The sequence below is a fragment of the Lycorma delicatula genome, chromosome 5, assembly GCF_047948215.1.
Source record: "Lycorma delicatula isolate Av1 chromosome 5, ASM4794821v1, whole genome shotgun sequence".
NCBI lineage: Eukaryota > Metazoa > Arthropoda > Insecta > Hemiptera > Fulgoridae > Lycorma > Lycorma delicatula.
The window spans coordinates 150,405,745-150,433,117 of NC_134459.1; the positions used below are offsets into that span (position 1 = coordinate 150,405,745).

A 27,373-nucleotide genomic window follows, 5' to 3' on the forward strand; every position below is an offset into this window, starting at 1 on the left:
TAATAAGTAAGTATGCAAGACTGATTGAAAAACTTTTTCATGAGAAGTCATTTACTAATGTAACAGTTGAGTATTGTGCTTCACATATTTGAAAGATTTAATTAGTTGTTGCAAGCATAGTAAACAAAAAAAGAAATAAGCATAGAAAGATACAAATATTCATGTGTGCAATGTAACTTAATGAATTTATTTGTTTCAGTGTACCAGTTTCGTGTCACTAAGACTTAAACCATGCGTTACGTGGCCGCTTACTTACTTGCTGCCCTTGGCGGAAAAGATGCCCCTACCACCAGCGACATTGAAAAAATCCTTAGTTCAGTTGGTATTGAATGCGACAGTGAAAAGTTAAAACTGGTGGTTAACCAAATGAAAGGAAAATCAGTTGATGAACTGATAACACAAGGTATGATTTTATTAGGTTTTTATTATTTTTAAATTTATATTTGAAAAAACGTATGATTGCTATTCTGAAGCATTCATATTGGTTTATGTCTGTTACAGTGCGATTATGCTTATCTCAAACCATCATTTGTCTAAGTGGGGTCTTTTTGTTTCTTTGCTAGTAATCCTTATGTGGGCTGCATTTTATCTAGTATTTTTAATAACATCTTAAACATTCACTCTTAAATTTATGAAAAAAATGACAGTTCTTGAAATATGTTTGATTCATTTGCTGAAGGTTATTTTATTAATTTACACTCATGAGTGCTTCTATATCGATCTGTACATTACAACAATTTTTTTTAATTCTGCTACCTATTATTGCAGTTACCCTTACGAGTTTTGAGAAATTTAGTAGAAAATGTTTTCTTCGTTCATAAAGCAAATCCTTGCAACTTGCATCAGAAAAAACCATGAATACCTTCTAAAAATACTGTAATTTAAAGTGAGTCAAAATCATTGAAATTATATGAATTTTGTAATTAATATACTCAATTAGTTATTACAAGTATAAATAAGGCTGTAGCCTTTATTTATCAGTGCTGTAAATATTTTCTAGAGCAAAAATAAAAAAATCCTGTCTTAGCAAATGCATCAGAAAGGCAGATTTCTGGTTTTTAGTTAACCTTGAAAACATTGCAAAAACCCGGTCTTTTTACCTCATAACTCTGGTTCTGGTTAATAGATTCATTTGAAAATCAGTAGTGGATAATGAAAGACATGGGGTTCAAACAGGGGAAAAATTAGAAAATCAGGAAATGAGACTGCGTTATTTTATAGCTGTTAAAAGAGTACCATAACCAATACAGATCTAAAATTTACATGGACGAATTCTATGTACATGCCAGTCATACCAAACCAATATCGTGGAGTGAGGACTGGCTGCAACCTTGCTGTATGATTAGAAAAGGCAAGCATGCTTGCATTGTTCATTCAGTTCCAAAAACGGTTTTGATAAAAACACACTTCTTATATTTAAATCCGTTACTAAAACAGATTATGATGACAATATGAATTTTTTAATTATAAACAGTGGGTAAAACAACAATTAATTCCTAATCTTTCCTTTAACTCTGTCATTGTCATAGATAATAATGCTTCACACCAAAACATGTTTCTGAACTGCGCTTCTAATTCAAATATGAAAAAATTTGGCGGTTTTAAGAGTTGTAAAAAAAATATGTTCATTTTAAATTAAATGATGCTGTTGCATTAATTGAAGAATAACAGATTCAGTTACAAATGCCACATGGAAATAAAGGTTTGACCATGTCAAGAACATAGAAACATCTTATTGTCTTTTGAATCTTTATTTGATAATGTATTGAAAATGTCATTTATTATTAATGTAGGCAGTGATAGCGATGATTGTGATTTCAATATTAGCAATAAGTTAGCAGGAATTGAAACAGTTCAGATCAATATTGTACATAGTATCCTGTGCCACTTCTTTGCTTTTTTCTTCTATGTCAATCCACTTCTTCAAACTTATTATGGTTCGTAACAAGCTCTACATATATATGTATATAAACATGATTGGGTGCAGTAGCAATTTCCCAAGTTCTTTGGAAATTTACTATAATTGTTTTTATTTTTTTTTATTTTATGTATAAAAAAATGTATAATTAGTCATGGAAAAGAAACATTCACAATCCTATTCAGTTTTACTTACTAAGAGTTTCAAAGCATTGTAAACATCAATAATTTTTTTTTCTAAAATTAATATTAGTAAACAAATGTATTTATTTTAAAAGGAACATACATGCCTCATAAAGGCATTGGATTTTGACTTGCAGTTTATTTTCCCATTGTTTCAAGTTTGTTATCCATGGCCCAAACTGTTTTACATCATCTGTTACGGTTGTTTTTGTATATATATTCAAAAAAGTAAAAGAAAAACGATCATCAAATAGCTTAATTTCAGGAAGGAGCTTGAAAGATTTTTGTAATGAATTTTGAAGTAAAAAATTTACTTCCATTCAACTGCAGAACAAAACCTGTTAGTATCTAAACATTTCAAAGTGAAGACTACTTGAAATAAATTTCATTAAGTAGATAAGTAATGGTTGAAAAAAGGAAAACTTCCATATGGTTCATTCCTCATAAAATTGCATTTTACTCTTTCAGTCTCTGTTCAGTAGTATATAAATTTTCTAGACAAAACAAACTGTGATAATCTTCGAATGTTTCTCCTTTTTAATTTCAAGATTGAACGCCACCAAGTTCAGTTTGATTAATACCACCATATTACTCATAGAACAGATATAAACCACATTAACATGAAATACATTTAGTGTTAAGTAACTAGTTGTGTTTCAGCCACTTCTTTTATGTTTTATAATTGAAATTTTAAAATAATATTACTTTTTTTTTTTTATTGCCCTTAAACTTAACAGCAGATGAAGATTTCACAGTATAAAAACTTCTTGTTGAAATTATTTTTTTTTTGCAAACAATTTTATATTAATTACATTATCAAGCTTCCTAATTTTCAAAAGATGTTTTTTTGGAATTAAAAGAATTATATTTATGTAAGTATATACTACATAAATGTATGAAGTATTAATGCATTTTTATTACTATTTTTATCTTGCATGACATAATAGCACCAAAAAAAAGTTTAATTTAAATAATTGAAAATGACATAAAAAACAACAATTTTATGTAAAACCAATATTATTTTACTTATTATTTTAACTATTAGATTTTATTTAATTAATTATAAAATTTCTCTGAGATAAGAAAATTGTAATATAAATGCAAACAACCAAGTTATAGAACTGTTTGCAAATATCACATAGTCTAATAAAACTCATGTTTAAAATAAATTAAGGAAGCGGATGTCTGGTGTTTTAAAATTCTTTTTTTTTATACGAGAGTTTCTGTTAAAAAACAATATCTATATTGATCCATGTACATAAATACCATGGATATTCAGAAAAAAATTTAAATGCAGTGAACATAGAGAGAGATTATTTTATTAGTAACATTTTTTTTACTTAATCTACTGTACACTTTTATACCATTGAAAAAAGGAGAATGAGTTACTTGAACAATGGATGATCCATCAAAAGTCTGGATTTTAACTACCTTTTATCAGAAGATACAGTGACAAATGTATATGAACTCTTCCCACCCTGATTTTGAATTTTTATTGAATGTTATTTCATTCTTAAGTTTTACCTGTTTAGGATATTGTAGAAATACAGTTGCCTATATTTGTTTTTCAATTTTAAATTAGCACTTCTTGGTGATTTTGAATATTAAAATATCTACATCTCAGTATATGACCTATGTAAATTTTGCTTTGCTTTAAGGATTCAGGTTTTTAAAATATCTCTATGATAATTATTAATCTCTTATAGCACTATTTCACTTAATTTTTTTATTTTATTTGTAGGCAAAGAAAAACTAGCCTCAATGCCTGTTGGTGGTGGTGCAGCTGTAGCAGTTGCAGCTGCTGGAGGTGGTCCTGCTCCAGCTGCAGCTGCTGCTGCAGAAAAGAAAGAGGAGAAGAAGCCAGAAAAAGAAGAATCTGACCAATCTGATGATGACATGGGATTTGGTCTTTTTGATTAAGTTTTAAATTGTACACGCTTCATTTCTTCTTATTTGATGTTAATAAATTAATTTTTTACAATTCTTTGATTTTTTGTTTTCCTTTAAGAATATTTATTTATTGGTGTTTCAGGAAGTTAACTCCTCCTGTACTTTATATATAGGTCCGTCCATTCCTAATGAAAAGGTTCATTAAACATATATCTGGAAGGAAGTTTTCAAATTAATGGTTAGTGAAAGATCATCTAGATTCCTACTCTGAAGATCAGTGCTATATTAAAGTTCTAAGGAGAAAATGAGTGATTTTAAATGGAATCTCATGAAAAACTGACATAAAAGTTAGGCTCAAGAACTGTATTGCCAGTAGTTCCTAAGAAAATTGTTGTAAAACCTCTTTAATAGACTAATTTTTTATATTAATAAAATTAAAATGTGTTATTCCAAAACATATTTTAAGTATTTTTAAGAATGCAAAAGAATAATTTCTACAAATATATCAAAATCTCTAATAAAAGTAAGAGGACTGTTTTTTTTTTTATTCATTGAACTGATTGATATTAGTTTTGTTCAACAGTGTTTAAAGCGAATGGATCACATGCTTAGAAATGGAACATAGATCACTATTATTATGTGGATTAGTGCACCTTTTGGCTGAAAGTTGCACTAAAGAAATAAAAAACCAAATTCAGTATAGTAGAAGTAATCTGTATTGTAACATTTTCAAAATCTGTTTTGTTTATGGTTGTTTTTTTGTTAAAAATGAATTTTTAATTACACAAATTCTAAATTTTGTCCCGAAAGTTTTATCTTGTTACTGATAGTTTAACAAAATAAATATGCTAAACTAACGAGGTTACTGTTTGGTTTTACAATAACTTGCAGAAGAAACTATTGGAAATATAGTTTGAGGACCTTGACTTTATAATTAATTAAATGAGTATTTATTATTTAGTAATTATTGGTTCAAAGTTTCAATTTTACACTACAGCACTGTTCTGGCTAGGAGAATAATAACTACTAGACCTGTTGTCAAGAGAACAGGCAGAAAAAGAATATACTACTATGGAGGAGCTTTTGTTCAAAACTTAACTTCTCCAGCAATTGTAATTTATCAGTAGACACAAAAAATCCACAGCTTTACTTACAGCCTTAATACATTTTTATCCTTTTTTTTGGTTGAAGGTGTTAGTGATTCATTCTTAATTCTGTACTCAAAAATTCACTTAAACGATATTTGAAATGGCTGATAAATTAATAAAAAAAACTGTTGGGGATGTTAACTTTTAAAAAAAAATCTATATTTGAACAATCTGCCCTTTAATTATAGAATTTATATTATTACATTTTTAAAAACACATTATAATTTTTAATATTATTATAGCATCATCAATAAAAACTATTTTACATATGAACAGTGGCAAGTTAACTTCATCAATAGACTCATTTTCCGCATCCACATCATTAAAGATTAATTCATTACTTCAAAGAAGTTCTAGAATAGAATCACAGTCTTTGCCAAAGTGTTTAATTTGTGTTTTAAAATGCTCTCACGCAACTATCGACCTACAATTCTGAAGTTCAGCAGCTGACGAAAATTTGTAATTGGTAAACATGTATTTATAATTGGTGTAATGTTGTATTTTACTGGCAGTTTCTCCAGTTTTTAACTTATCTTTTGAAATAATGATTCTATTTGATTCACTGATACCTTTCACTCTAGGAAAGCTGACCCTATTTCAGTGGCTCTTCTGCTCGATTGGTTTTCAGACAAAGTAAAAAATGTTGGATTTCTAGAACCTAGGTCTACACAACAAAATGAAATTTGCAGAATAAGTTAAAAAGGCCTCTTGGATGTTTTAAGCAAAGGATGAACTTATAGGTCAAAAGCAAAAGAAGCAGTGCTTTCATTATTTTGTGCTTCTTTCGTAGTCGTAAAAAGAACTGGCATGCAATTCATGAACTCTTAATTTGGTTCTTGTTAGATTCAGTGTTTTGTTACTATCCTTTTTAAGATAAGTTCATTCTTTAAACGGACACAAAAAGAGCATGTGTCAGTTGCTGGATTATTAAATCAAATATTAAATTCAGTGGTAAATAGTTAATAAAAAGACTGGAAGTGTAACTTTTAGATCTTCATTCTGATTGGTTATACATTTTATATAATTTTGCAATATTTAAATCTGAAGATAAATAAACTCTTTTACTTTTATTTCTATTATAGTATGATTCACAAGTAGGCAAATTGGTTAAAAATTTTTTTACGTTTTCTTTTTCAGATTAAAATTTTTTAAACTATCTGTTACCACCAAGATTTTCATTAGGAAAATGACCTAAATTTATAACTTTAGCAACTCTAATTATTCTAGAAGCTGGCATACCCAAAGCAAAACAAAAAACTTCCTAAACTGTTATCATTCCCAGCTTTTTAGTTTTTAAAATGTAAATTAAAGGTGGCTTAGGTTTTGTTCATCTTTTTCTCTTAGTATCACTGGCAGAAATATACTTAAGTAACATTTTATCTTACCTTCTGTTGCGTAAATGATTGCGATTTATTGATATATCAGAATACATACATCACTTTATTACATTTAAACCACTTAGTATCACAGTTACATGGTCATGCTTTATTTTTAAGAAACGTCAGGTTAGGATCACTGTCGTATTACTTTTTATGCTTTTCTACCACCTTTCTACCTTTTTTCGCACACCACAGTTTATACTGGACACTAAAGATGGTAATTCCATATTAGAAAAATATCTTATTTACTTTTACTTAAACAAATAAACTTTATTCAGTTAAATTTACACACCTACCAACACTCTAACTAAAGAACAGCGTGTTAATAATAGTTAACATGAAATTTTTTGAATAAGGAAATAACAGGCGATGAATCATGGGTGTTTGAATATGATCCCGAGACTTAAAACGGCAAAGTTCAGAATGGCACACAAAATGTTCTCCTCGTCCAAAGAAAGCATCCAGATCCAAAGTGAAAACAATGATTTTTTTTTTTTTTTGACAGCTGTGGCATTGTGCACAAAGAATTTGTACCTCCCGGACAGACAGTTAATAGCACCGTTTACAAAGATGTCTCGTAAAGACTTAGAAAACGAGTCCAAACAGACATTGCACATGATTGGGTGCTGTACCACAATAAGGCACCAGCTCACACTTCACATTCAATTCAAGAATCTCTGGCGAAGAAAAACATTCACCTACTTCCACAGCCTCTCTATAGCCCAGATCTAGCTCTGTGATTTTTACCTCTTCCGTAAGATTAAATTGAAGTTGAAATCATCATTTCAAGTTGATGGAACACATAAAAACCGTAAACTATGAGCTACCCACACTTTTGGGACAAATCTCATACGTAGACCTAGTAGTCTTTGGCCGCATCACAATTCATATACAGAAGTTCAAAACTCTATAACAACTTTTTAGGGACTAAATACAAGCTACTGCAATGAAATGAAGAAATTAAATGTATATAATAAAAATAAATATAATTGAATTAATGTACATATAATTTATTTAATCCGCTGAAATATATACAGCATAGTACAATCGTATTATTTTTATATTATAAATCATACATTATATTTCATTAAACAATTTGTGTTTGTTTATATTAAACTGACAGTATTTATTTTTTAAATAAATAGTAAAATGGCACATAAATAGAAATTTTAACTTATATACATAATACACAATCAATAACGCATTTTTTTTTCTTTTAGTACGGAAACTGAATATCTACCATGGATAAATAACACAAAAATGAAATACTTCTGAATTAAAACAAAATAGAGATAACATAACTATTATCTATAACTTTTATAACTGTTTACTATAACTTTTCTTTATTTTATAAATGTAACTTTTAAGCTACATTAACACTAACTACATCATAACAAATATTTTGTATCTTCAAGTAACACTCAATTTATCTGAGAATTCCAAATTAAAATTACTGAAATTACTATTATGTATAGAAGTGTACTTCAATAACATAAACAAAATAAGCTAATTATAAATATAATTAAATTAAGTATTAGAGAGCAATAACAATATTGAATTGAATAAAAAATTATAATTAAAAACAAATATAAATATTTTTAATTTAACAGAGCAGATCTTAACATTGTATACAATTAAAAAATTTATATCATTTCACATAATTAAAAAATTCTCCTTTTCAAAGAATGTGTTTTAAAGCAATTAAAAGTTGCCATGAAAAAAAAATTCATGAAGTGTCCTTTCATAAGCAGTTAAAAATGATAAAAAATTTGAAATTTATGTTTTTAATGAAAATCTGTTTTTGTTCTCTGAATCTCGCGTCACAATAAAAATAAATAAAATAAAATCCTTATTGTTATCTTTAAACATTTTGTGGGTAGTATTTCAACAAACATATTGGGTATTCCTTTAACATATTATAACAGTATTTCTTTAAATATATCGTGTATTTCTCAATATATGTCTTTCTTTTTTAAATTAAGAAAAAAATATATTATAATAAAAAAAAAAGAACTAAACAACACTTAATGTGACGGTGTAAAAATAATGTACACGACTTAAAAAAGAAAAAGAAGACCTTAAAATTTACTTAATAAATTAAATATCTGATAAATAAAAAATTTTCTTGTTTTTGAGTATACACAATATGTTTTAAATAAATGTATTACTTTGAACAAACATTAATTAAAAACAAACAAAAACACCAAAAAGTGACAGCCATCTTACAACCTTTTTTTTTACAATCATAAAAAGGTGTACTTTATATAGTATTCATGAACGTACAAAACAATATTATATTATATATAAGTGTGGCTAGTATATACAATAATTTATTAGTCATTGCCATTCCTAGAGAATGGCCAGTGTGATCGTGATTTACTGCTTCCACTAGAGCTTAAAGAACGCTCCCGGAATGTGGGAGATGATGATGAGGAACAGGAACTAAGACTCGTCGATGGAGTTAAATTAAATATCTCCTGAACAGTTGGTCTGTAATCATTCTGCTGAACAGACTCTGAAAAATCATAAAATTTTTAAATGAACAAAACTTAAATTATATTTATACATTTAGGTATATTACATTTCAATATATATATTTTATTGTTGTGATTATTTTTCCAGTAGATTTGAACTAGTAAGAGAATGATTTACGTGAATAAGATTCGACAAAAACATTTGATCTTAAGATAAAATAGTTAAATCTTCACTTAAAAAGTATGATTTTTACTTTCTAAGTTTCAAAGGGAGTATTATACTGTGATAAATCATATATGAATAAAACTCTTAATGTTTTTTTTAGGAATGCAATATCTTTTAATGAAAGGTATGTTTTGATCTATTTTTCATGTAAATTTTTTGTATTTTTTTTGTACATTTTTCATGTATCTTTTATGTTTTTCATCTATTTTATTTGTTCTGCTATGATCACCAAGATTAACAACAATCCTAGTGGTTTAGTACAAAATTGGAAATAGCAATTTTCTAATAAACCATAAGTATTATATTAAATAGTTATTAATACATTTAGTATATTTTAGTTAAAATAAAAAGTTAATTTTGCTTTTATATTTAATTTTATTTTAAAAGCTTTTTTTCTTTAGAGTTTAATTACCCCTACACTAATTCATATATCTCTAGTGACTAAAAGTATTTAACAAATTAAATATATACATATTTTTTTTGTATTAACGAATTTATTTCTACAATAATTAAGTACCTTATAATTGCACACTTATTTAATAATAAAACATTAAATATAATTACCGATAAAATTAAATTAATTCAAATAACATCTACAAAGAGAAGACCATAAATGTAAGAAATTTTTCTTGTATGACAAATTTTAAATGAAGTTTTCATCATAACCTTGAAATGAATTTTAAATTTATTGCGATCAATGTAGCAGAACAAAATAACAACTGTCCTGGAGCAAAAAAATCAATATCATGAAGCTAATTTCCAAAAAAATGGTGCAAATAAATAGTTAAAAATAGGTGCTCATCAAAAATTATTATGCAGAACTAAAATAAGAATTATACAACTACTGAGAAAAGTAATTATTAACAGTAAAATAAGTAGCCAAAAACAGAATTTGTAAACTGAAGAATTTCATATTAGTCTGCGTGTGGTTTAGGCATACATGAAGTCATGAATTTCATTGGACATGAATTATGAAAAGCAGATGTAGTGCGACTTGCAAATGGAACACATTACAGAAAAAAAAATACTGCATTACAGAGGTACATAATAAATAAAATATATATACATATAATAAAAAATGATGGATGGTACTAAATAGATGGTTTGGTACTAAAACTGGTAGGAAATGGCCACGGATTAAGTTGAACTTAAGTGGCGTACATGCTTGTGTTGCTGTCTGAATTCCACTAAACGAAGGAGTACGGTGGTGCAAAAATTGGAGCGTCCACAGCATAGAGTAGCTGCAGGTATGGCTGGTGTTTATCGTACTATGGCTAGAGAGGTGATTTTTGTGGTGGCATCTGTTCCTCCAATGGAGTTGTTGGCAGAGGAGGCCATGGGGAAAGCCAAGGGTCTTACCCGCAAGGATTTGCTGAACAAGAGGCAGCAGAAGTGGGATGGTGTCAGGCCGGACAGTTGGACTAAAAGCTTGATCCTCAGGTGAAGCCGTGGGTCTGTAGAAAATACGGTGAGTTGAGTTTTGAGCTCACACAGTTTCTTACCGGCCATGGTAGTTAAAATGAGTATCTGCACCAGATGCATAGGTGTGCTTCTGACTGATGCATTTATTGTGAAGAGGTAGATTCTGTGGAGCATACCATACTTAGGTGTGTGAATTGGGATTATGACAGGTTGGAGGTGGAGCAGCTCATTGGGTGACTGACGCCAAATAATTGTGTGGGCGCTATGTTATTTAACCTGCAGAATTGGAATGTAATAAGCGCTATGGTGAGCAGAATACTGTATCGTAAATTCATGGAGGAGGAAGATGATCGCAATTTGGGGTAGATTAGGGATGGGCAAACAGTCCTGTTCAGGAGGGAGGTGATGCTCCGGCGTCTCACTTCAATGAGTAAACAGGGACTCCTGGGGTCCATAGGATGGGTCCTGGGATGAGTCCCAGGTGGAAGACCCTCTCTAGGGGGCCGGCCACTTAGAGGCAAGGCAATGAAGAGAAAACCCAGTCCTGGCTGACCAAGTGGTACCCTGCGCTGGGAATGGTTTGAGGCTATGGCACCCTTAGAACTGAGTAATGCTATCAGAGCAGGGTGTCAGTCCTAGGGGGAAGAGCAGGGGGAAAAAAAGGATAAGTGAGAATGTAGGCTCATCAACACCATTCTCCTTCCTCATGATCCTCCATCCAGAAGTCACCAACTGTGATAGCTCCTCCGAGATCGCTTATAATTCTATACCAGCCAAGTTATTGTAAGGATTACTCCCTTGCTGGAATTTAGCGTATTATGTGGCTCCACTATCAGTTCATCCTTCTCTATGTACTTAAGGGCTAAGAGCTTTCATTATTATTCACCTCAATCAACAGAGCGTTACGCCTAAGCTTTTTAATTGATTTTGGTGAGCCAAAAGCTGTTACTTCACATTTTATTTATTAAAACGGGAAACACTTTAGAAAATGATTTACCTCCTACCTTATATTTCATTATAAGAAATCTTATATCAGATGACTTAGCACATTACTTATCTGTTTTGTACTTGACATATCTTCGGCTGACAACATTAGTGGAAATCTTTTCAAACCTCCATTTATTTTGGTTTTTGCAAGTGGACCAACAACCATCGAATGATTTTTCATTGGGACTTAACTTATATTTTGTTTCCATGAACAAAGGCAATTTAATGGGTCACTCCATTAAATTGCACGCAAATACTGGAGCTAGGGCTGCATACAACTGCTTACCCTAGTACCCAGAGGACATCATTTGCACTTACTACATACAGCTGTCCACACAATGGCACAATAGTTTCCACCTTGAGTTATGGTTGTGTTTTGTAAGGTATCACAACACCACTGAGTGTAAGTGAAAGAAGAAAGGCGTTGGATGGACAAGGTGAAGGAGGATACTGACAAGAGATTTGAAGAGGCAGAAAGGGTGATAGAGAAAAAATGGTGGGGTAAGAAGAAGATCAGTGATAACTGATGCACTGCCAAACCATTGACAATGGATAAAGGATAAAAAGAAAAAAGAAGTGATAAAATATTTATATTGATTTGTTTGTTTTTTTCTTATCAGCAGGGGGTCCTTTACAACTTCTTATTACCCATTTTCTCTGGTTAAATGTATCATGGCTTGAAGAGGTTTTTGTGCTTTCATGGCTTTCTCTTCTGCATTTATTCAAAAATATTAATTGTTAAAATTATGATACATAAATATTTTTTCTTATTATTCAGTGTTACAGTACTTTTTTCAGTCAACGGCCATACCACACTGAATACACCGATTCTTGTTTGATCACCGCAGTTAAGCAATTTTTTCAACTTCACTGGTTGTTAACTCATCATAAAAATTTTAATAAAATTAAGTACTAACAGTTTAAAAAATTATTTGTTGAATAGATTATAGCTGTATAACTTATAAGTATACAAATAAAACCACTGAAATGATCTTTGCATGTGGTAGAGCATGGATTAATCTAAACTGCATGTTATTTTTTAATTTCATTAAAAAATGACTGCTGTAGTCATTATTCAATATATTCTAATAATAAAAACAATATTAAAGAAACTTCACTAAATGGCGAAATAAAACGGACTGTAGAAACTCAAGGCAATATTGTATCATACACACTTAAAACTTATGCTCTATTAGAGCAAATTCATATGGAAGCAGATAATAAAAAATTAAGATCAATTTGAATCAATATCAGTAAAATATTTCAATACTGTCCAAAAACAATATAAGTAAATTAAATGAAAGAGTTTAGAAAAAAAAAAGTAAAATATCGCCAACCCGAGCTCCTTCATCTTCTACTTTTTCCAAGTGTTTGTCAACACTATATTCACGACATCTGTAAGCTAGAAGTTGTGAGAAGTCAAATGGTGGGTGACCATCAGAGAAAAGTTCAGCAAGAGCACATCTGAAATTTCATAAAGTATGAAAGAATATATAAAAATAAAAATTTTTATCATAACAATAATAAATAATGATAATATATAAGAAAATAACATAAAAATATATAAATATTTTTTTTTTTTTAATTGCAAATAAGAAAAAACAGATCAAAATAATTTCAGATTTTATATCTGACTGTATAAAACTGAAAGTAAAACAATCTTCTTATATGCAGGCGCTGTTATACAAGCCATTATGTCATAACTGCATAATATGAGGGTATATTTATAATGTGCATAAAAAGCATTTTCTTATGAAATCATACATGTCCATTATTTCAATGTGAGCTACCTTACAAACAGCCAAAATTCATGAAAAAATTATGACAAATACTTTGATCATAAAAAAGATTCTTATAGAAAGGCTAAAACAGTTTTTAACTGAAAAATGTTTTTACTCCATTAATGAATTTCTTTTTTTGCCCAATATAAGTTGTAACTAAGGATTAAGTAAGGTAGTTGTAGGATTAAGATTAAATTTAAGCTATATCCCAAGGAAAGGTGTAAAGATCGTTCTTTTCACAAAGAATGACTGGAGAAATTTATTTTGACATGTTTGGTGAATGGCTAATGCCTAAACTTGAGGAAAACATCAAGAATATAATTTTCAAACAAGATGGAATCCCATTTCATTAATATGTAAAGGTTTGAAAATATCTGGACAAACACCTTCCAAGATGTTAGAATGATCATGCAACAGATAAAATCATGGTGTTCATACATTAGCCAACCAAGAAGTACACACTTAATTATCTTGTGACTATTTTTTGTGAGGTTTTATAAAAGTCAAGAGTTTTTATTCCTCCCTAACTATTGATGCAGATGACTTAAAACAATATACCATAAACTCTGCTAGAGTTGAGTGGGATAGGCTTTCACATGTTTGGGATGAATTGGACTACTATATTGATAACAGTTGTGTGACTCACAATGTACAGATAGAACACTTAGAGATACAAACTTTTTAAAATTTGCTGTAAAACCATGTTTGTTGTGTAGGTTGTATAAGTGTAATTGTAGTAATTCTAATCCGTACATTCCAAAAATAAATATTTTTGCAATCTTCAAAATACTATTTCATTTGTATATGAAAGAGTATATTTCATATAATTTCATGTTATAATTTATTTATATTGTTTATATACTGACATTAATTCTATGTCTACTTGTTAGATACCATAACAAACTGACTGTTGGTACCTCATGAAACCCAATCAACTCCCAAGCTCTTTTACAGTCCCTTTCGAGAATAATAAGCTTCTTGTACCAGTGTTGCAAGAGAAAGTGAGAAACAAAATATGCCTTCACGTGTTTATACACAAACTTAATGCCTTGTTACTATTTTTTGTAGGATTTTATAAAAGTCAAAGCTTTTGCCCCTCCCTTCCGGCTGATGTAGATGACTTAAAACATCACACTTAACCAAATAATATACTGTTGTGTAGAAGTGTGCCAAATTAAACAAAATACAGATGATATAATAATGCATGATACAAATATATCTAAAAAATAATAAATAACAAGTAACCATACATATATATATATATATATATATATGTATGTATATTTACAGAAAATTACATTACTTCCTTATATAATTGTACATCTGTTACTAAGCACATGTAAAAAATGTGAATGAAACAAATCATCACTAACAGCTTAGCCAGTCTCAGCAACCACAATATCCAATCCACTAGGCTAATTAGAGGAAGTGCTTTAAAATAAAATATGACAGTGAATTATAATATGGAAGCTATTTTTTTGATGTTAGTTCTATTTTGGCTCTCAGTAAATGTAACAAATCTATTTTTGGAGTTAATCATGTACATTAACACTATTATGTTATGTACATAGTTTCATAACATCAATTAACAACAGGATGAAAAAAGGATTCTGATGTTACTTCACACTACTACGCAGCAAAATATCTATACAGACAAGCATGAGGTCTGTAATCTATTTTATGCTTGTGTGAAACAACAGACTCTTTTCAAACAGATAACTGATATTCTCAGCAGTTCTGAAGGAATTTCCCGTTTGTGAAGGAAATAATTTCCTTCACAATCATCTTTCAGTCCCACTGTTAAATTAAATTATAAAACTGTGTATGTACTATGTTGGTAAAACATATGGTTCAATGCAAAAAAAAATGAATTTACTCTCTTTACTGAAAGCTGAAATAGGATTCTTTTGAAAGTATTTGCCGTAATGAAACTGACCATAAAATGTTTTTTTTTCAAATACTTAAATAAAAATATGCTCTGTTCTTTAATATATACATAACTTAAATTTTTCATATAATCTTTCAAAGTTATAAAACACTAAAAGTTCAATAATGTGGAAAAAGAAGAAAAATATATAATTTTTAATTATAATTTTCTTTAATTCCTGTATATTTTATTTAAATAAATTGTAAATCTCAACAATAACTCATTGCACAATATAAATAATTCAGTTAAATTATCATTCACTACACATTCTTTTTGAAAACATGAACATTGACAGAATAATGGAACCAAGTAGATTCAATAATAATGAATTATCACCCTAGCACAACATTAACTTAAAATAATTTCAAGAAATCTATCCCTTTGATATTGTTTAACTTTACAATATTAAGGGATATTGTAACTAAAAACATATGGAATCACAATGCAAGATTCAGAGGAATGCAGCAATCAGGTGATTTTAAGTTTAAAAATGAAGATGAGAACAGTTCACTTAGATCAAAATTCATTATGAAGTTTTAAATATTTTTTAAATTGTGAAATATTTTTATTAGACAAAAAGGTTAAAATACCAAATTCTGGAATTATTTGAGTCTACGGAATGAAAAATTAAATTCAGAAAGGAGATACGATTTCTACTGGTAACATATACAAGATTTATAAAGAATAACAAAATATAATTTAACAAAAATTTGAAGCTATTTCTGAATAGTGTAAAATTAGTCACAGACCTCGGTTACCAGAAAGAAATTGGTGTCTACTAACAGATACAGTCTTGTATTGATGAAACAACAGTACCACTTTTAAACAGAAACTAAGCTTTTTTCACATTTAGCAAAGGTTTTATATTGACAAGGTTTCATATTAACTACCAACCATACACAAGCAGACTCTAAATATTTATACAGATAAAATTACATTAATTTTATTGCAGTTTTTATTATATCATTCATGCTAGCAACACATGTATGGAGTAATGCACTACTTATGTTTTTGTAGCCTACTCTTAATATTATTACATGGAATGTATTGAAGATTATCATTCTGCTATGGCATGCAGTTGTTTATTAACAAATATGCAAACGCAGACATGTGCTCTTAGCAATTCAGCCAACTTGTACATCTTTTTTATATTCACTTTTTTTTCAAATGATAAACATTCTAAATAATACAAGCTAAATAAAAACAATAAATTTAAAGTTTTTGTAATGAGTGTAAGCATTTTAATGTAAACATGTTAGTTATTCTATTAAAGAGAATGATGTGAAATACAGAATCAAACTATTGATAAGAACCAAATTCATTTTTTTGGAACTAAATCTTAGTGATAATTAGAACCATTTTATGTTTTAAATAATCTATCAACCTTTTTTTTTGTTTCTTTATAGTTCTGCTATTTGGGATTTCTAAATTCATTGACTACTCAGAGAAAATTAACCCCCTCACCTGTATTATACTTTATTTAGAACTTTGTAACTTTAAGTAGGCAATCTATGTTAATTAAAATATTTTTAAATAATCTATAAATTTGACATTTTATGTGTGTGTCATTCTCAAAATTTTATATTGTATTATAATTTATATAAAATATAATATTAACAACCAATAAGACTGTCAAAAAGCATGTAAAATACTACTACTATTTCAAATAATAATAAGAATAAAATTAAAAAAATACCTTACCCAGCAGAAAAGATATCCATTGCAGGAGTAAGGTCCACTTTTTTTAAATTTTCTTCAGCCAGAAGGAGTTGGCTACTTGTTTCAGATGGTAAACTCTTAATAAACCTGTAAAAGACAATAATATAAACCTATATAAAAAATAATTGTTCAATTTTTGTTCAATACATTACAAACTAAATAAAATGAACCATTTCAAGTTTTTAATAAAAGAATAAATGTAAAATTATAAGATTATTACTATTAAGAGCTATTTCAAATAAAGCTGACCGCCAACAATATTTCTAACTAAATTCATTGCTCATTCTAGTTAATAGCTTGAAAAATGAAAGAAAAATACTCTCCAATATTTAAAAAAAATTTAGTATAGATATATAAGCAGTATAAAAAAAGGAAATTTAACAACAAATTTATTATAACAAGCACGATATTATCACAATATCCAAACACAAAATCATTTTAAAATATACTTCAATATGAATAGCACAATCTTCACAAAATTTAATCTATTAATATCAAATAATCTTCTAACCAATTTTGCACATATATACCATAAATTCCTCATCTTCTTTAGAAAATTACACAAAAGTCTGGTGACTTGCTTCACATAAATATTTTTCGTAATTTATTTTCTATTTCATCACTTAACAAATTCTTCCATACATTTACCAGGGTCATATTTTTTACTGAATTCCAAATATTGTTTAAATTAAAAATTGCTGGTTTGATAAAAGTAATTTTTATAATTGATAACATTTTTCCTTCTCAGCTACCTTTAATAAATTAACCTGACTTCCTCTTCTAATACAATAAAGATTATTTGTATACTTTCATTAATACAACCGTTTGAATACCAGAATCACCCTCTGATCTTATCTAATATCTGGAGAAAGTGATATTAACAAACTGACTGTTGGTACCTCATGAAACCCAATCAACTCCCAAGCTCTTTTACAGTCCCTTTCGAGAATAATAAGCTTCTTGTACCAGTGTTGCAAGAGAAAGTGAGAAACAAAATATGCCTTCACGTGTTTATACACGAACTTAATGCCTTGTTACTATTTTTTGTAGGATTTTATAAAAGTCAAAGCTTTTGCCCCTCCCTTCCGGCTGATGTAGATGACTTAAAACATCACACTTAACCAAATAATATACTGTTGTGTAGAAGTGTGCCAAATTAAACAAAATACAGATGATATAATAATGCATGATACAAATATATCTAAAAAATAATAAATAACAAGTAACCATACATATATATATATATATATATATATATATATATATATATATATATATATATATATATATATATATGTGTATGTATATTTACAGAAAATTACATTACTTCCTTATATAATTGTACATCTGTTACTAAGCACATGTAAAAAATGTGAATGAAACAAATCATCACTAACAGCTTAGCCAGTCTCAGCAACCACAATGTCCAATCCACTAGGCTAATTAGAGGAAGTGCTTTAAAATAAAATATGACAGTGAATTATAATATGGAAGCTATTTTTTTGATGTTAGTTCTATTTTGGCTCTCAGTAAATGTAACAAATCTATTTTTGGAGTTAATCATGTACATTAACACTATTATGTTATGTACATAGTTTCATAACATCAATTAACAACAGGATGAAAAAAGGATTCTGATGTTACTTCACACTACTACGCAGCAAAATATCTATACAGACAAGCATGAGGTCTGTAATCTATTTTATGCTTGTGTGAAACAACAGACTCTTTTCAAACAGATAACTGATATTCTCAGCAGTTCTGAACGAATTTCCCGTTTGTGAAGGAAATAATTTCCTTCACAATCATCTTTCAGTCCCACTGTTAAATTAAATTATAAAACTGTGTATGTACTATGTTGGTAAAACATATGGTTCAATGCAAAAAAAAATGAATTTACTCTCTTTACTGAAAGCTGAAATAGGATTCTTTTGAAAGTATTTGCCGTAATGAAACTGCCCATAAAATGTTTTTTTTTTCAAATACTTAAATAAAAATATGCTATGTTCTTTAATATATACATAACTTAAATTTTTCATATAATCTTTCAAAGTTATAAAACACTAAAAGTTCAATAATGTGGAAAAAGAAGAAAAATATATAATTTTTAATTATAATTTTCTTTAATTCCTGTATATTTTATTTAAATAAATTGTAAATCTCAACAATAACTCATTGCACAATATAAATAATTCAGTTAAATTATCATTCACTACACATTCTTTTTGAAAACATGAACATTGACAGAATAATGGAACCAAGTAGATTCAATAATAATGAATTATCACCCTAGCACAACATTAACTTAAAATAATTTCAAGAAATCTATCCCTTTGATATTGTTTAACTTTACAATATTAAGGGATATTGTAACTAAAAACATATGGAATCACAATGCAAGATTCAGAGGAATGCAGCAATCAGGTGATTTTAAGTTTAAAAATGAAGATGAGAACAGTTCACTTAGATCAAAATTCATTATGAAGTTTTAAATATTTTTTAAATTGTGAAATATTTTTATTAGACAAAAAGGTTAAAATACCAAATTCTGGAATTATTTGAGTCTACGGAATGAAAAATTAAATTCAGAAAGGAGATACGATTTCTACTGGTAACATATACAAGATTTATAAAGAATAACAAAATATAATTTAACAAAAATTTGAAGCTATTTCTGAATAGTGTAAAATTAGTCACAGACCTCGGTTACCAGAAAGAAATTGGTGTCTACTAACAGATACAGTCTTGTATTGATGAAACAACAGTACCACTTTTAAACAGAAACTAAGCTTTTATCACATTTAGCAAAGGTTTTATATTGACAAGGTTTCATACTAACTACCAACCATACACAAGCAGACTCTAAATATTTATACAGATAAAATTACATTAATTTTATTGCAGTTTTTATTATATCATTCATGCTAGCAACACATGTATGGAGTAATGCACTACTTATGTTTTTGTAGCCTACTCTTAATATTATTACATGGAATGTATTGAAGATTATCATTCTGCTATGGCATGCAGTTGTTTATTAACAAATATGCAAACGCAGACATGTGCTCTTAGCAATTCAGCCAACTTGTACATCTTTTTTATATTCACTTTTTTTTCAAATGATAAACATTCTAAATAATACAAGCTAAATAAAAACAATAAATTTAAAGTTTTTGTAATGAGTGTAAGCATTTTAATGTAAACATGTTAGTTATTCTATTAAAGAGAATGATGTGAAATACAGAATCAAACTATTGATAAGAACCAAATTCATTTTTTTGGAACTAAATCTTAGTGATAATTAGAACCATTTTATGTTTTAAATAATCTATCAACCTTTTTTTTTTGTTTCTTTATAGTTCTGCTATTTGGGATTTCTAAATTCATTGACTACTCAGAGAAAATTAACCCCCTCACCTGTATTATACTTTATTTAGAACTTTGTAACTTTAAGTAGGCAATCTATGTTAATTAAAATATTTTTAAATAATCTATAAATTTGACATTTTATGTGTGTGTCATTCTCAAAATTTTATATTGTATTATAATTTATATAAAATATAATATTAACAACCAATAAGACTGTCAAAAAGCATGTAAAATACTACTACTATTTCAAATAATAATAAGAATAAAATTAAAAAAATACCTTACCCAGCAGAAAAGATATCCATTGCAGGAGTAAGGTCCCCTTTTTTTAAATTTTCTTCAGCCAGAAGGAGTTGGCTACTTGTTTCAGATGGTAAACTCTTAATAAACCTGTAAAAGACAATAATATAAACCTATATAAAAATAATTATTCAATTTTTGTTCAATACATTACAAACTAAATAAAATGAACCATTTCAAGTTTTTAATAAAATAATGAATGTAAAATTATAAGATTATTACTATTAAGAGCTATTTCAAATAAAGCTGACCGCCAACAATATTTCTAACTAAATTCATTGCTCACTCTAGTTAATAGCTTGAAAAATGAAAGAAAAATACTCTCCAATATTTAAAAAAAATTTAGTATAGATATATAAGCAGTATAAAAAAAGGAAATTTAACAACAAATTTATTATAACAAGCACGATATTATCACAATATCCAAACACAAAATCATTTTAAAATATACTTCAATATGAATAGAACAATCTTCACAAAATTTAATCTATTAATATCAAATAATCTTCTAACCAATTTTGCACATATATACCATAAATTCCTCATCTTCTTTAGAAAATTACACAAAAGTCTGGTGACTTGCTTCACATAAATATTTTTCGTAATTTATTTTCTATTTCATCACTTAACAAATTCTTCCATACATTTACCAGGGTCATATTTTTTACTGAATTCCAAATATTGTTTAAATTAAAAATTGCTGGTTTGATAAAAGTAATTTTTATAATTGATAACATTTTTCCTTCTCAGCTACCTTTAATAAATTAACCTGACTTCCTCTTCTAATACAATAAAGATAATTTGTATACTTTCATTAATACAACCGTTTGAATACCAGAATCACCCTCTGATCTTATCTAATATCTGGAGAAAGTGATATTAACAAACTGACTGTTGGTACCTCATGAAACCCAATCAACTCCCAAGCTCTTTTACAGTCCCTTTCGAGAATAATAAGCTTCTTGTACCAGTGTTGCAAGAGAAAGTGAGAAACAAAATATGCCTTCACGTGTTTATACACGAACTTAATGCCTTGTTACTATTTTTTGTAGGATTTTATAAAAGTCAAAGCTTTTGCCCCTCCCTTCCGGCTGATGTAGATGACTTAAAACATCACACTTAACCAAATAATATACTGTTGTGTAGAAGTGTGCCAAATTAAACAAAATACAGATGATATAATAATGCATGATACAAATATATCTAAAAAATAATAAATAACAAGTAACCATACATATATATATATATATATATATATATATATATATATATATATATATATATATATATATATGTGTGTGTACGTATATTTACAGAAAATTACATTACTTCCTTATATAATTGTACATCTGTTACTAAGCACATGTAAAAAATGTGAATGAAACAAATCATCACTAACAGCTTAGCCAGTCTCAGCAACCACAATGTCCAATCCACTAGGCTAATTAGAGGAAGTGCTTTAAAATAAAATATGACAGTGAATTATAATATGGAAGCTATTTTTTTGATGTTAGTTCTATTTTGGCTCTCAGTAAATGTAACAAATCTATTTTTGGAGTTAATCATGTACATTAACACTATTATGTTATGTACATAGTTTCATAACATCAATTAACAACAGGATGAAAAAAGGATTCTGATGTTACTTCACACTACTACGCAGCAAAATATCTATACAGACAAGCATGAGGTCTGTAATCTATTTTATGCTTGTGTGAAACAACAGACTCTTTTCAAACAGATAACTGATATTCTCAGCAGTTCTGAAGGAATTTCCCGTTTGTGAAGGAAATAATTTCCTTCACAATCATCTTTCAGTCCCACTGTTAAATTAAATTATAAAACTGTGTATGTACTATGTTGGTAAAACATATGGTTCAATGCAAAAAAAAATGAATTTACTCTCTTTACTGAAAGCTGAAATAGGATTCTTTTGAAAGTATTTGCCGTAATGAAACTGACCATAAAAAGTTTTTTTTTCAAATACTTAAATAAAAATATGCTCTGTTCTTTAATATATACATAACTTAAATTTTTCATATAATCTTTCAAAGTTATAAAACACTAAAAGTTCAATAATGTGGAAAAAGAAGAAAAATATATAATTTTTAATTATAATTTTCTTTAATTCCTGTATATTTTATTTAAATAAATTGTAAATCTCAACAATAACTCATTGCACAATATAAATAATTCAGTTAAATTATCATTCACTACACATTCTTTTTGAAAACATGAACATTGACAGAATAATGGAACCAAGTAGATTCAATAATAATGAATTATCACCCTAGCACAACATTAACTTAAAATAATTTCAAGAAATCTATCCCTTTGATATTGTTTAACTTTACAATATTAAGGGATATTGTAACTAAAAACATATGGAATCACAATGCAAGATTCAGAGGAATGCAGCAATCAGGTGATTTTAAGTTTAAAAATGAAGATGAGAACAGTTCACTTAGATCAAAATTCATTATGAAGTTTTAAATATTTTTTAAATTGTGAAGTATTTTTATTAGACAAAAAGGTTAAAATACCAAATTCTGGAATTATTTGAGTCTACGGAATGAAAAATTAAATTCAGAAAGGAGATACGATTTCTACTGGTAACATATACAAGATTTATAAAGAATAACAAAATATAATTTAACAAAAATTTGAAGCTATTTCTGAATAGTGTAAAATTAGTCACAGACCTCGGTTACCAGAAAGAAATTGGTGTCTACTAACAGATACAGTCTTGTATTGATGAAACAACAGTACCACTTTTAAACAGAAACTAAGCTTTTTTCACATTTAGCAAAGGTTTTATATTGACAAGGTTTCATACTAACTACCAACCATACACAAGCAGACTCTAAATATTTATACAGATAAAATTACATTAATTTTATTGCAGTTTTTATTATATCATTCATGCTAGCAACACATGTATGGAGTAATGCACTACTTATGTTTTTGTAGCCTACTCTTAATATTATTACATGGAATGTATTGAAGATTATCATTCTGCTATGGCATGCAGTTGTTTATTAACAAATATGCAAACGCAGACATGTGCTCTTAGCAATTCAGCCAACTTGTACATCTTTTTTATATTCACTTTTTTTTCAAATGATAAACATTCTAAATAATACAAGCTAAATAAAAACAATAAATTTAAAGTTTTTGTAATGAGTGTAAGCATTTTAATGTAAACATGTTAGTTATTCTATTAAAGAGAATGATGTGAAATACAGAATCAAACTATTGATAAGAACCAAATTCATTTTTTTGGAACTAAATCTTAGTGATAATTAGAACCATTTTATGTTTTAAATAATCTATCAACCTTTTTTTTTGTTTCTTTATAGTTCTGCTATTTGGGATTTCTAAATTCATTGACTACTCAGAGAAAATTAACCCCCTCACCTGTATTATACTTTATTTAGAACTTTGTAACTTTAAGTAGGCAATCTATGTTAATTAAAATATTTTTAAATAATCTATAAATTTGAAATTTTATGTGTGTGTCATTCTCAAAATTTTATATTGTATTATAATTTATATAAAATATAATATTAACAACCAATAAGACTGTCAAAAAGCATGTAAAATACTACTACTATTTCAAATAATAATAAGAATAAAATTAAAAAAATACCTTACCCAGCAGAAAAGATATCCATTGCAGGAGTAAGGTCCACTTTTTTTAAATTTTCTTCAGCCAGAAGGAGTTGGCTACTTGTTTCAGATGGTAAACTCTTAATAAACCTGTAAAAGACAATAATATAAACCTATATAAAAAATAATTATTCAATTTTTGTTCAATACATTACAAACTAAATAAAATGAACCATTTCAAGTTTTTAATAAAATAATGAATGTAAAATTATAAGATTATTACTATTAGGAGCTATTTCAAATAAAGCTGACCGCCAACAATATTTCTAACTAAATTCATTGCTCACTCTAGTTAATAGCTTGAAAAATGAAAGAAAAATACTCTCCAATATTTAAAAAAAATTTAGTATAGATATATAAGCAGTATAAAAAAAGGAAATTTAACAACAAATTTATTATAACAAGCACGATATTATCACAATATCCAAACACAAAATCATTTTAAAATATACTTCAATATGAATAGCACAATCTTCACAAAATTTAATCTATTAATATCAAATAATCTTCTAACCAATTTTGCACATATATACCATAAATTCCTCATCTTCTTTAGAAAATTACACAAAAGTCTGGTGACTTGCTTCACATAAATATTTTTCGTAATTTATTTTCTATTTCATCACTTAACAAATTCTTCCATACATTTACCAGGGTCATATTTTTTACTGAATTCCAAATATTGTTTAAATTAAAAATTGCTGGTTTGATAAAAGTAATTTTTATAATTGATAACATTTTTCCTTCTCAGCTACCTTTAATAAATTAACCTGACTTCCTCTTCTAATACAATAAAGATTATTTGTATACTTTCATTAATACAACCGTTTGAATACCAGAATCACCCTCTGATCTTATCTAATATCTGGAGAAAGTGATATTAACAAACTGACTGTTGGTACCTCATGAAACCCAATCAACTCCCAAGCTCTTTTACAGTCCCTTTCGAGAATAATAAGCTTCTTGTACCAGTGTTGCAAGAGAAAGTGAGAAACAAAATATGCCTTCACGTGTTTATACACGAACTTAATGCCTTGTTACTATTTTTTGTAGGATTTTATAAAAGTCAAAGCTTTTGCCTCTCCCTTCCGGCTGATGTAGATGACTTAAAACATCACACTTAACCAAATAATATACTGTTGTGTAGAAGTGTGCCAAATTAAACAAAATACAGATGATATAATAATGCATGATACGAATATATCTAAAAAATAATAAATAACAAGTAACCATACGTATATATATATTTATATATATATATACATATGTATGTATATTTACAGAAAATTACATTACTTCCTTATATAATTGTACATCTGTTACTAAGCACATGTAAAAAATGTGAATGAAACAAATCATCACTAACAGCTTAGCCAGTCTCAGCAACCACAATGTCCAATCCACTAGGCTAATTAGAGGAAGTGCTTTAAAATAAAATATGACAGTGAATTATAATATGGAAGCTATTTTTTTGATGTTAGTTCTATTTTGGCTCTCAGTAAATGTAACAAATCTATTTTTGGAGTTAATCATGTACATTAACACTATTATGTTATGTACATAGTTTCATAACATCAATTAACAACAGGATGAAAAAAGGATTCTGATGTTACTTCACACTACTACGCAGCAAAATATCTATACAGACAAGCATGAGGTCTGTAATCTATTTTATGCTTGTGTGAAACAACAGACTCTTTTCAAACAGATAACTGATATTCTCAGCAGTTCTGAAGGAATTTCCCGTTTGTGAAGGAAATAATTTCCTTCACAATCATCTTTCAGTCCCACTGTTAAATTAAATTATAAAACTGTGTATGTACTATGTTGGTAAAACATATGGTTCAATGCAAAAAAAAATGAATTTACTCTCTTTACTGAAAGCTGAAATAGGATTCTTTTGAAAGTATTTGCCGTAATGAAACTGACCATAAAAAGTTTTTTTTTCAAATACTTAAATAAAAATATGCTCTGTTCTTTAATATATACATAACTAAAATTTTTCATATAATCTTTCAAAGTTATAAAACACTAAAAGTTCAATAATGTGGAAAAAGAAGAAAAATATATAATTTTTAATTATAATTTTCTTTAATTCCTGTATATTTTATTTAAATAAATTGTAAATCTCAACAATAACTCATTGCACAATATAAATAATTCAGTTAAATTATCATTCACTACACATTCTTTTTGAAAAGATGAACATTGACAGAATAATGGAACCAAGTAGATTCAATAATAATGAATTATCACCCTAGCACAACATTAACTTAAAATAATTTCAAGAAATCTATCCCTTTGATATTGTTTAACTTTACAATATTAAGGGATATTGTAACTAAAAACATATGGAATCACAATGCAAGATTCAGAGGAATGCAGCAATCAGGTGATTTTAAGTTTAAAAATGAAGATGAGAACAGTTCACTTAGATCAAAATTCATTATGAAGTTTTAAATATTTTTTAAATTGTGAAGTATTTTTATTAGACAAAAAGGTTAAAATACCAAATTCTGGAATTATTTGAGTCTACGGAATGAAAAATTAAATTCAGAAAGGAGATACGATTTCTACTGGTAACATATACAAGATTTATAAAGAATAACAAAATATAATTTAACAAAAATTTGAAGCTATTTCTGAATAGTGTAAAATTAGTCACAGACCTCGGTTACCAGAAAGAAATTGGTGTCTACTAACAGATACAGTCTTGTATTGATGAAACAACAGTACCACTTTTAAACAGAAACTAAGCTTTTTTCACATTTAGCAAAGGTTTTATATTGACAAGGTTTCATACTAACTACCAACCATACACAAGCAGACTCTAAATATTTATACAGATAAAATTACATTAATTTTATTGCAGTTTTTATTATATCATTCATGCTAGCAACACATGTATGGAGTAATGCACTACTTATGTTTTTGTAGCCTACTCTTAATATTATTACATGGAATGTATTGAAGATTATCATT

At 27.9% G+C, this 27,373-nt stretch overlaps 2 protein-coding genes across 2 annotated transcripts; one reads left to right on the plus strand and one right to left on the minus strand.

Annotated features, from left to right (window-relative positions):
- The first annotated feature begins 178 nt into the window (after positions 1-178).
- Positions 179-4,081, plus strand: LOC142325489 (large ribosomal subunit protein P2-like). Its single transcript, XM_075367314.1, has 2 exons — positions 179-403; positions 3,842-4,081. Exons 1-2 carry the CDS (start codon positions 232-234, stop codon positions 4,018-4,020), a joined length of 351 nt encoding a protein of 116 aa, XP_075223429.1. The 5' UTR covers positions 179-231; the 3' UTR covers positions 4,021-4,081.
- Positions 4,082-8,582: 4,501 nt separating this feature from the next.
- LOC142324564 (phosphoinositide 3-kinase regulatory subunit 4-like) lies at positions 8,583-17,115 on the minus strand. The gene is made up of 3 exons (XM_075365407.1): positions 17,036-17,115; positions 12,964-13,090; positions 8,583-9,032 (listed from the first exon to the last, which is right to left on the minus strand). The coding sequence occupies exons 1-3, from the start codon at positions 17,053-17,055 to the stop codon at positions 8,979-8,981; spliced, it is 201 nt and encodes a 66-aa protein (XP_075221522.1). The 5' UTR covers positions 17,056-17,115; the 3' UTR covers positions 8,583-8,978.
- Between the last annotated feature and the right edge of the window lie 10,258 nt (positions 17,116-27,373).

What these genes read in the sequence shown, in the direction of transcription:
- LOC142325489 (XM_075367314.1), top strand. Translation starts at nt 232, where the DNA reads ATGCGTTACGTGGCCGCTTACTTACTTGCTGCCCTTGGCGGAAAAGAT. An exon ending in TGATGAACTGATAACACAAG is followed by an intron (nt 404 to 3,841) that starts GTATGATTTTAT and finishes TTTTATTTGTAG; the next exon opens with GCAAAGAAAAACTAGCCTCA.
- LOC142324564 (XM_075365407.1), bottom strand. Translation starts at nt 17,055, where the DNA reads ATGGATATCTTTTCTGCTGG. An exon ending in ATGGATATCTTTTCTGCTGG is followed by an intron (nt 13,091 to 17,035) that starts GTAAGGTATTTT and finishes ATGAAATTTCAG; the next exon opens with ATGTGCTCTTGCTGAACTTT. An exon ending in TAGAAGATGAAGGAGCTCGG is followed by an intron (nt 9,033 to 12,963) that starts GTTGGCGATATT and finishes ATGATTTTTCAG; the next exon opens with AGTCTGTTCAGCAGAATGAT.